We start from the raw sequence: 11869 nt of genomic DNA, 5'->3' as shown, positions 1-11869 counted from the left end.
GTAATAGTGGAATGGGTCTGAGTGGGATACTCTTTGGAGGGTTGGTGTGGACTTGCTGGGTGTAAGGGCCTGTTTCCACAATGTATGGATACTATGTAGGCCAGATCAGGTAAGGGTGTCAGAGTCCTTGACCAAAAGGACATCAGTGAACCAGAGGGATTTTTCCAACAATTGGCAACAGTTTTATGGTCACTAGACTTATAGCTCTAGATTTGCACTGAATTCATGATTCCTCCACCTGCTGTGATGGGAATTGAATTCTGGTCCCCAGAACATTACCTGGGTCTCTGGATTATTAGCTCAGTGATGACAGGGTTGATGAGATTCTGCATCACATCACAGGCTAGGGGTTTCAGGCAGCAATCCACCTCTTGTTCACCATCAAACTGGCAGTACCCAGGTGTGAACAAGATTACATTGGGTTGGCGAGTTCACTCTGCAAACAGGTTACAAAGACTCACCACAAAGGCAGAGCAAAGTGAAGGGAGTGGTGTATCTCCCCCTCCCATCAGGCATGGAGGAAGAACCAAAAAACAATTGTATACACTGTTCCTCCTCCAATACTTAGATAACATACACAAACCTAAATACAACAACATAAAGGCATGTCCGAGTGTGAGTGAATACTTGCAGGAATACTGCAGAGTGGTCGAGGGATTTGATCGTGGACTGAAGACAAAAGCTGTACACAGTTAATGTTTTAATCATGAAAATTGCCATTTGTAACAAAGCTTTTCGGCACGTTTTACAGTCAATTCAGATACAAAAGACCTACTGAAACGACAATCTCAATTTGCTACAAAAATACTTTTAGCTACACCCTCAGTAACCTCTCTCTCTCTCAACATTGAACAGGTCAATTGGATCAATAAAGGTTCTAGAACAGTCCGAATGTAAATTACATTTTTCTTCTACCCTCCCTAAACTACAGAGCAGATGACTCCTCTTCAGATAATGCTATGTCCCTAACTCACCACACATCCACCCGGTACAGTCTCACACCCACCCTGCCAGGGAGCAAGCTGCTGACATTGCCTGGAGGTGGCTGACTCAGGACCCAAACACTGGGAGCCTAACCACTGGAATTGCCTCAGATCGGATCATTGCAATCCACAGTGTGAACAAAAACAAGATAAGATATCTGCGTTATACAAAAGTCACGTATAAATAACTACAAACTGTAACAAGACACAGGAGAGGCCCCTAGATCTGATTAAAGAGGCTATAATATCAGGAAGTACAAACAGGCTTGGGGTAAATGAAGTGTTTACAGCAATTTACAAAACATGTCGCTGCTGTTATACAAACAGGAACATTTTTAATACTTGAACAGCAAATTCTGTAAGTAGCATCAGAGCCAGGGAAGAGCAGGGAGGGAAACAAAGCTTGAGAACAGAATTACATTGAACAGCAAACCAGAAGACGTGGGTGTCAGTTTATATCCAGCAACGTGGTAGACACTGCTATCACAACTTGTTGGATGTGTGACTCTCTCAGCCGCTGGAGTCTCCCCCATCAGCCAATCGGATTATTTAAGGCTGTGGCTTGTTGTTAGGTTCTCTGCTGACATCGTTTCCCCCACCTACCCACCCCACTGTAACTGACGACAGAGTGTGGTGCGAGGATAAAAAGAGCAGCACGAATCATTATCATGTCGCTCAATCCAATGCAATGACATCATCCTCCTCCTCTTCCTGCTCGGTGCATATCCGTTTAACACCAACGCTTTCTGCCTCATCCTGCAGTTTCCTCTTCAGGCCCCGGCTATCCATGTTAGTCTCCGCTCCACTGGACGAGGGCATCTCTTCATCCGAGTCAACGATCAGGACATCGTCCTGCTCTGAGGCTGAAGAACAGGACATGGTTATAAAGGTAGGAGAATGAGGTAGTCTGTACAGGGAGGTTCATCATCGAACCACAGTAATAAGCACTGGAGCTGCCCATTCACAGTAGCATTCCTGAGGGCTCTTCAAAACAGCTATCCATTTAATCCCATCTCCTCTTTCCTGTCTATAATTCCCCTTCAAACATTTATCCAATTTCCTTTGATTAGTTACTAATGAATCTGGTTCTACTGCCCTTTCAGACAATGAATTCCAGATCACCACAACTCCCTGTGCAAGGAAATATGCAGGAAATCCAAACAGAACAGTGAGATTTGACAGTAGTGTGCGCCAGAACCTACCCTCCAGCCTGGAATTGTTGTGGACTTTCAAAGTGCATCCGACCCAACATGTCACAGGTGTTGGTGGCCTCTGGGTGGCACCATGACAGCATGGCAGACAAGGAACTGGAGTGAGTAGGAGAATGCAATGTAGTGATGGAAGAGGTTCAGTTTTAGTTTGGCTATTGTCTTAGAGATGGAGACCCCGAAAAGCCAAGGTCTAGGAGGTGTTGATTAGCTGGACAGGTAGGCAACTGTTGGTGATGGTTTTATTTTCTCTCTAAAATAAGACAATAGTGTAAATCAGGACTGGGGAGATTTAATGACTGTATTAAATAGGACTATAATATTCCTGGAGTAATATTTTAAAACTTGAAATGCTAATTAGTTAAATAAAATATGATAAAGATGATGGGCACATGGTGCGTTGTAAGCTGTAGCATGTGGAAGCTGACGAATACCATTGTGATGCACAACTACATGTGGAGCAAAGAGATGCAGCTCAGGATCAATGAACTGCAGTTTCAGCTTCAGACACAGCAATGCATCAGGAGGAAGAAAGTTACCTGGGCACTTTGTTCCAGGAGGTAGTCAGAGTGTTCGGGTTCAGTACTTCAGTACATGCAGGGTCTAGGGGACATAACTGAGGCAAGATCCAGAAGGTAACACTGGAGGAGCCTCAGCCCTTGCACTAGTCCAGGTTTGTGGCACTTGCAGCTTGTGTGGATGAGAGCAGGGCTCGCAGGGTGGATGAGCAAGCTGACCACAGCAACATGAGGGCTGTTCAAACGGAGGAGAACAAAGGAATATAAGAGACAGTAAAGTTAACGGGATAATCAAAGTTCTCTGCAACTCAAAGTGAGAGTCCCGGTGCTAGAGTTAAGGAAGCCTCCTTGAGGCTGGTGAGGAACTTGGAAGTGGGAGGGGAGGGATCCAGTCATCGTGTTCCATATAGAGCTAAGGAGGCTTTGCTAACAGAGTATGAGCAGCTAAGGTTTACACTAAAAAGCAGAATCACAAAGGTAACTATTGCCAGATTACTAACTAAGCAATGACCAAACATAAAATCAGGGAACTGAGCTTGTGATTCAAAGATATGTGGGAGAAATGCATTCGCTTCATTTGGATACAGAACTGGCTCAAAGGTAGAAGACAGAGGATGGTGGTGGAGGGTTGTTTTTCAGAATGGAGGTCTATGACCAGTGGAGTGCCACAAGTATTGGGGCTGGGTCCACTACTTTTTGTCATTTACATAAATGATTGGATGCGAGCATAAGCAGTGCAGTTAGTAAGTTTGCAGATGACACCAAAATTGGAGGTGTAGTGGACAGCGAAGATTACAACAGGATCCGGACCAGATGGGCCAATGGGCTGAGAAGTGGCAGATGGAGTTTAATTCAGATAAATGCGAGGTGCTGCATTTTGGGAAAGCAAATCTTAGCAGGACTTATACACTTAATGGTAAGGTCCTAGGGAGTGTTGCTGAACAAAGAGACCTTGGAGTGCAGGTTCATAACTCCTTGAAAGTGGAGTCGCAGGTAGATAGGATAGTGAAGGCGGCGTTTGGTATGCTTTCCTTTATTGGTCAGAGTATTGAGTACAGGAGTTGGGAGGTCATGTTGCAGCTGTACAAGACATTGGTTAGGCTACTGTTGGAATATTGCTTGCAATTCTGGTCTCCTTCCTATCGGAAAGATGTTGTGAAACTTGAAAGGGTTCAGAAATGATTTACAAGGATGTTGCCAAGGTTGGAGGGATTTGAGCTATAGGGAGAGACTGAACAGGCTGGGGCTGTTTTCCCTGGAGCGTCGGAGGTGGAGGGGTGACCTTATAGAGGTTTACAAAATTATGAGGGGCATGAATAAGGTAAATAGGCAAAGTCTTTTCTCTTGGGTCGGTGAGTCCAGAACTAGAGGGCACAAGTTTAGGGTGAGAGGGGAAAGATATAAAAGACACCTACGGGGCAACTGTTTCACACAAAGTACGTGTATGGAATGAGCTGCCAGAGGAAGTAGTTGAGGCTGGTACAATTGCAACATTTAAGAGGCATTTGGATGGGTATATGAATAGGAAGGGTTTGGAGGGATATGGGCCGGGTGCTGGCAGGTGGGACTAGTTTGGGTTGGGATATCTGGTCAGCATGGACGGGTTGGACCGAAGGGTCTGTTTCCATGCTGTACATCTCTATGACTCTAAATGAGACACAATAAATGGGTGATCTCATAGAAGAGGATCTTCTAGAGAAGGGTGATAATATTACAACCTCACAAACAGCCTAGAAACAATGGCCAGAAACTTGTCTTCAAATTAAATAAGTAGTCATCAGAAAATTATGACAACAAAGTTGGCTGAAGTGGAATGGGATATAGGTTAAAAGTTTGTCCTGTAGATAAGCAATGCCAAGCATTTTAATGACATTTCAGACCCTCAAAGATATTGAGAGAGAAAAAAATTTATAAGAGAGATGAACCATTCGTGGCTAGTTAAAGAATTTAAGAAGTATTTCAATTTTAAATAAAAATGGTACAATACTATGAATCTCAGAATAGTTATAATATTGAAGGAAGCCATTTGAACCATTGTTTTTGCGCTGGTTCGCTGAGGAGCAATTTCTCACATGTCACGCCCTTACCCTTCCCAGCACCCTCTCTCACAGACAGCAATGCAATTCTCTCAGTGCTTCAATTGAACCTGCTTCTACCACATCTTCAAATGGTTCAGAATCTAGCCACTTGCTGTGCTTGTTTAGTCAGCTTTTTTAAATCTGTGCCTTCTGGGTTCTCAAGCCTTCCACCAATGGGAACAGTTTCTCCGTCTCAAGATTTTAAATACCTACATTACAACAGTGACTCATTTCAAAGGAATTTCCTTAATCAAAGTACTTTGGATGGCCTGGAGTTGTAAAAAAACACTGACTGAGTCTTTATTTTGCTAATACAAACTTGTTATCCGCTGCTGAGATTGTAGTGTTCAGCCTAGTGTCCCAGTGATACTGCATATCCTATAGTCATCAACCAACGACTAATCCACATTCTTTGAGAATGAATCTAACCATCTTCTCTGTATATTCAACAGCATTATCACGACTGAATCCCCAATAAACAATTGACTAGAAGCTGAACTAAATCAGTGGCAACAAAACAGAAATTCTGTAATGAGTAACTCCTTGCCTGGCACTCCAAAGCCTATGTACCATCTACAAGGTACATGTCAGGAGAAGACTGGAATACTATCCACGTTCCACATATCTTGAAATTATATCAACGTCAGCCACTGTCACTGGACTGAAACCTTAGAAATACCTCCTTAACAGCTATGTGTGTATAGACTGCAGCAGTTCAGGGAGGTGGAATGGGCAACAAATACTAGTCTTGTCTCACACTCAGTCCAAGAATGAATTTAAAACACTAAGCCCATTGCAGGCTCATGGCTGTGCAAACAAAAGGGTTTGTACTGATTTAGCACGTTTTATGTTTTGATCTGAGGGAAGAGGAGATAAGGCAGACACAAAAAGGCATTACCTTTAGATGTGGAAGGTTGCGCTCCATCATCACTGCCATTGGTTATGGCCTTGCCATCGGTTATGGCCTTGCCATCTTCCTCATTTGGCTTTTGAGGAGCTTTCTCAGGAGCATCGCCAACCACTTCAAACTCTATGTCCTTCTCCAGATCCTCACTGCAATTGATCATCACAAAGTGAAAACAAACTCAGCAGCTCAAATGATTCAGTGCAAACACACCACTGCCCCTTGTAGATTAACTGAGTGTTTGTGTGGGATATACAGAACCAAAGGGCCAAGTTCAATTCTTCATCTGTGCTCAGTTCCTTCAGGCCTGAGTTGAATCTATCCAGGAATCTGTCTCCCTAAAGAGAGGCTGCTGCAGGCAATGGAGAGGAGAGACAGCACTTTACTGTGCTCCACCAGTACTGTTGCAATGGTCACTCTCAATCTCAGCTCAGCTGAACAAAGTACCAGAGCATGACTAGAAGCCAGAAAATCTTATCCCAGGCAAACAGTAAACACCTCAAGGGAGGGGAGGGATAGTCTTGATCTCCTTACATAAGGAAAGATATAATTATATTAGAACTAGTTCTCTCTGAACCGGTTCCCGAGATGACCGGGCTGTGTTAAGAGGATTGTTTGACAGATTGGCCTATAACCAGAGTTTGGAAGAAAGAGAGTTGATTTTATTCAAATGTATAAAATCCTGAGGCAACCTGACAGGATGGAAGGTAAAAGAATGTTTCCCATTACTGGAGAGACTTGAACTAGGGGAGAGTTTAAAATAAGGACTCTCCCATTTAAGACTGGGTTGAGGACTTTTTTTCTCCAAGGGTAGAGTTTCTAGGAATTCTCTTCCCCCACCAGCACAGTGGAAGCAAGATCTGTGAATACTTATATGGCAAAGGTAGATAATCAAATGTGAGAGGAGGTCAACAGGAAATAACAACTCAGGGCACTTCAGATCAGCTATTCCTGCTCCTACTTCATATGCATGTCTGAGCGGCTAACGGTTGAAGTGAGGCCACGTGCTGTAGCATGGCAGTTATAGAGATAATAAAAACAGTATAATATCATGTTTATGTCAGATGATGTGACAGAGTAAAGGCCTGCTCCTCACCTGTGCAGAAGGGTCACAGTCAGAGTGTAGTCTTGCAAGAAATCATCTACTTGGAGTCGGCTTCCATTGCAGATGCCAAACTCAGAAAGGTTCTTGTTGTTGTTTGCTGACAGAGATAATAAAAGACAAGTCAAAGACAACACCCAATCCCTGGCCTTCAAATGGGAAATCCCATCAAATAATTTTCTAACATCCTTAAAGCTCTGGCACAAAGGCAAACCAGTGACCTATCAAGTTCTGAAGAACAGTCATACTGGATTCAAAATACTAACTCTGATTCTCTCTCCACAAATGCTGCCAGACCTACTGAGATTCTCCAGGAATTTCTGTTTTTAGTTTCAGTTTCCATCATCTGCAGTGTTTTGCTTTTATTTGACCCATCAAGTCAGTTGTGCTTCAGACAGTAATACACTCACATGAATCTTAAGGTTTGGGCTAAGCCCCCCTCCAGTGACCTGGGCACATGACCCAGGCTGACATTCCATGCAGAGCACCAAATGAGTGCTACAATATCAGAGGACTTTCAGGCAAGACATTAATAGTGGATGCAAAAGATCCCAAAGGTATTATTTTGAAGCATACTACACTTTAGTTAAGCCACAGCTGCAGCACTACGTACAGTTCTGGTTACCGCACTACAGGAAGGATGTGATTGCACTGGAGGGGGTACAGAGGAGATCCACCAGGAAGTTGTATGGGATCAAACATTTCACCGATGGAGAAAGGTGGAATATGCTCAGGCTGTTTCCTTTGGAGCAAAAAAGGTTGCAGGGGGCATGATAGGTGTGTAAAAGATTATGAGGGGCATGGATAGGGTGGATAAAAAACAGCTGTTCCCTTAGCTGAAGGGGCAAGAACAAGGGGGCACACTTTTAAAGTGAAAGGCAGGAGGTTTAGAGGGAATGCGAAGACAGACATTTTCACCCAGAGTGTTGAGGGGGCTTGGAATGCACTGCCGAGGAGAGTATTTGAGCCACAAAACCTCAACTTTTAAAAGGAGAAAGTGAGGTCTGCAGATGCTGGAGATCAGAGATGGAAATGTGTTGCTGGAAAAGCGCAGCCTGTTTCCTAGATGCTGCCTGACCTGCTGCGCTTTTCCAGCAACACATTTCCATCTCAACTTTTAAAAGGCAATTGGGGGGATCCAAGATGGCGGTGACCCAGCAAGTCTGAGTCTACAGTGCTACTCCCAAGACTTGGGTAAAGTGGGTCACCCACCCCCACCACACTCACCTAATCATTTATAATAGTTGTTTAATTTAATTAGTTGTTTAATATTAAACTTAAACAATTGAATCTTTAATTAAGATGACTAAAGGGAAGGGAGCCCGCAGCTCTCAACAAGCAGGACCCCTCCCCCACCCTCTCCAGCTGCTGCAGAGGCGTCCACAGCCGCCCCGGGGGACTTACCTACGGTAACAAGCCTTGTGGAGATGATCCCCAAGCTGGACGCGAAGATCGACGATTTCATCGAAGAATCCCGAAATCGATGGGACTCACTCTCGGCCGCACTGCAGAAGCACGACCGAGACATCCAAGAAATTGAGCGCCGAGTCGGAGGGGCGGAGCTAAAGGCCGCGACCTCCGAAAGTACAGTGCAATCGGCCGTGGATCAGGTCCGGACTCTCGAACAGCGAGTCCGGACCTTAGAGAATTACATTGACGACCTCGATAATCGAGGTCGCCGAAAAAATATTCGTTTGCTGGGCCTTCCCGAACGGGAAGAGGAAGGCCAGCTTGCAGTGTTTCTTGAGCAGTGGCTGCCACAGCTTTTAAATCTGGAAGCTGGATCAGGCCAGGTAAGGGTGGAATGGGCCTACCGGGTCGCCATACGCGGGCCCGGCTCGAACCAGCGCCCACGCCCGATCCTGTTCCGGCTGCAGAGCTATAGGGAGAGGCAGATACTCCTAGAAGCCTCTAGAAATCTCGGAAAAGACTCCCAAGCTATGATCTATGAAGGATCCAAGATCATGGTATTCCAGGACTTTTCCCCAGTTCTGGTCCGAAAGAGGAAGGCATTCGACGAGGCGAAGAAGCGTTTAAGGGACTTAAATATTCAGTACTCCTTACGCTACCCAGCGACGCTACGCTTTAACCATGAAGGATCCGTATATAACTTCGGATCACCAGAAAAGGCTAAGGAATTCTTGGACTCTCTTAGATAAACTGTAAGACATAATGGATATTGGTTTGCCTTTCCCCCCACTTTGGTTTATATCCCCCCTTTTTTTTTCTCCTACCTTACTGTTTAATATTATCATGGAGGGTGGGGAGAGGGATTTGATTTTCTCCCCCCCTTGGGGTTGTTTTCTTTTATTATTTATGTATATATGAGGGATGTATGTATATGTTGTGTGTATGTGTGTATATGTATGTATGTATAAGCTGGGGGGGTTTGGTTAATGTTGGTGGGGGGAGATGGTTACCTTATTCAATTTTACCTCTGTCTCTAGGAGCGGGGTTGTTCTCCCTTGTTATTTTGTATTATTATATTTAATTATTATTTGTTGAGGTGGTAATTTTATAGTTATATGTTTATATATGGTATTAACATTACCAAATATATCCAGGTGTTGGTATGGGTGGGGGTAGGGTGCTCACTGTTAACTCTAGCTTTGTATTATATTTGAATTCTCCTCATTTAATTGAGGAGTGCCTGGGTCAAGGGTGGGGCATTGGTTGGGAGAGGATATGATGGACTTTTGGAGAGGAAATGACACCCCCTGGGAACAAGGTGGAAAATCTACACTTAGACACATTTTATATTTTTTTTATTTAGAAATAGTTTTTTATTGTATTGTTGTTGGTGTATTAGAGAGACTTTATTTTTGTAAATTTTATATGCTGTACGCTCGGGACGTTCTGGATAGGGGCCCCCCTCCCAAGGGGTCTTGGATTGGCCCAGATGATTATGGTTGGTCAGTCAGTTAAGTGGTGCACCTGGAATGTCAAGGGGAGTAATTCGCCAGTCAAAAGGAAGAAAATATTATCAAATCTTAAGAAGGAAAGAGTTGATATAGCTCTCCTACAGGAGACACACCTGTCGGATAAAGAACACTTGAAATTATGACAGGATGGATTTGATCAGGTCTTTTTTTCTTCTTTTAGCTCAAAAAGCAGGAGAGTTGTTATTCTTGTTCGAAAGAATTTCCCTTTCAAAATCCTAAAACAGATAAAAGATGAATCTGGACGATATATCTTGATTAAAGCCCTCATAAATGGAGAGGAATATGGGATTTTAAATTTGTACTGCCCCCCGGCACACCCCTTTAAATTTATAACGGAAGCCTTTTCAAAATTGATGGCTTTTGGTGCCCGTCATATAATTATACGGAGAGACTTTGATTGTATTATGGATCCGGAAATAGATAGGATTCCTAAGAGTACTGCAGGAGTATCTCCCAGATCTAGACAATTGATGGATCTGAACAAAGAATTAGGATTAGTAGATGTATGGAGATGTCTTCATCCACAGCGCAGAGATTTTTCTTTCTACTCTAATCCACATAAATGTCATACCAGAATTGATATGTTTTTTGCCCCCTCGATTTTTTTAAATTCCATATCATCATGTAAAATAGGTAATATAATAATTTCTGATCACGCTGCTGTGAATATGGAAATCAAGGCTAGGAACAATGAGGTGTCCCCCCGACATTGGTATATGGATTCCTTCTTAATGAAGGATAGTAAATTTGTAAAATATTTTTCTCAAGAATTTAAAACTTTCTTGGAAATTAATTCAGGTATGGCTAGTAACCCGTCAATGATATGGGAGACTATTGAAGCTTATGCATGAGGTTTGATCATTTCGTACTTGGCAACCCAGAAAAAATTAAAGGGAGAACAACAATGTCTACTTGAGGCTCGCTTAAAAGCAGCTGAAATAGCATATGCTGACAGACTTTCTATTGCCAAATTACAAAGGATTACAGCCCTTAGGACAGCTCTGAATACCGCCTTCACCCAAACGGCAAAGAGGGAAATATTATTTGCAAAACAAAGGTTATATGAATTTGGCAATAATCCTGGTAGATACTTAGCATTTCTTGCAAGGGAAAAAAAGGCCCCTCAAGCTATCACCACTATCAGGGAAAGTGCTGGTACTCTGACTCACGATCACAAAAGGATCAACACAATCTTCAGAAAGTTTTATTCTGATTTATATAAATCGCAGGATTGTGAAGGTAGAGCCAGGAGGGTGGAGTCCTTTTTTAAAAGCCTGGCCTTTCGGGACTTAACCCCGGAACAGGTATCGGTCCTGAATGCTCCCCTAACAACCCAGGAAATACTTGATGCAATCAGGCAGCTTCAGAGCGGTAAGGCACGTGGCCCAGATGGATTTCAGGTTGAATTTTACAAAGAATTCACAGGAGTATTAGCTGGTCCACTTATGGACATGTATAACTACTCATAGTCAGGGCTGCCTCTCGCCTTCGCTGAAAGAGGCGAATATCTCCCTTATTCTCAAAAAAGGAAAGGACCCAGAAGATTGCGCATCATACAGACCAATATCCTTGCTAAATATAGATTTTAAAATTCTTTCTAAAACATTAGCATTGAGGCTGGAGAGGGTATTGCCATATATCATAAAAGAGGACCAGACGGGGTTTATCAAGGGCCGAAGATCATCTAATAATATTAGAAGGGCCTTGAATGTGATTCAAGTCTGTCATCAGGAAAGAATACCGGGAATAGTCGTCTCATTGGACGCGGAGAAGGCATTCGACAGAGTTGAATGGTCATACCTGTTCTATACACTGGAAAGGTTTGGTGTTGGAAAGGTATTTGCTAAATGGGTCTCAACACTGTATAATGATCCCAAAGCAGTTGTGATCACCAATGGATTAGGCTTGGATAGCTTCAGTGTGGGTAGGGGCTGACATCAGGGATGTCCTCTCTCACCGTTGCTATTCACGCTAATAATTGAGCCGCTAGCTGAAGCTATACGGGCTGACCCTAATATAACAGCCCCGAGGATTGGTACAGGTAAACATAAAATTACCCTTTATGCAGATGATGTTCTTCTATTTCTCAGTAATCCCCTGATGTCCGTGCCTCGCTTAATCCAAGTTATTAATA

The 11869-nt window shown here is 43.4% G+C and overlaps 1 protein-coding gene across 3 annotated transcripts in view; it reads right to left on the bottom strand.

The window, feature by feature from the left end:
* Nucleotides 1–685: 685 nt before the first annotated feature.
* Nucleotides 686–11869, bottom strand: part of uba2 (ubiquitin-like modifier activating enzyme 2) — a 51419-nt gene continuing 40235 nt past the window's right edge. For 2 of the 3 annotated variants that reach the window (XM_043706516.1, XM_043706517.1), the window contains 3 exons: nt 6788–6893; nt 5686–5840; nt 686–1846 (listed from right to left, as the gene is read on the bottom strand). In XM_043706516.1, coding sequence (XP_043562451.1) covers nt 1659–1846; nt 5686–5840; nt 6788–6893 — 449 coding nt within the window. In that variant the 3' untranslated portion in view covers nt 686–1658. Of the gene's footprint in view, nt 1847–2730; nt 2945–5685; nt 5841–6787; nt 6894–11869 lie in introns of all 3 variants that reach the window. The other variant, XR_006314067.1, reaches the window with a different exon arrangement.

The sequence above is a fragment of the Chiloscyllium plagiosum genome, chromosome 17, assembly GCF_004010195.1.
Source record: "Chiloscyllium plagiosum isolate BGI_BamShark_2017 chromosome 17, ASM401019v2, whole genome shotgun sequence".
Lineage (NCBI taxonomy): Eukaryota > Metazoa > Chordata > Chondrichthyes > Orectolobiformes > Hemiscylliidae > Chiloscyllium > Chiloscyllium plagiosum.
Note: the sequence above shows the minus strand (reverse complement) of the source record. Positions and strands in the feature narration are given on the sequence as shown.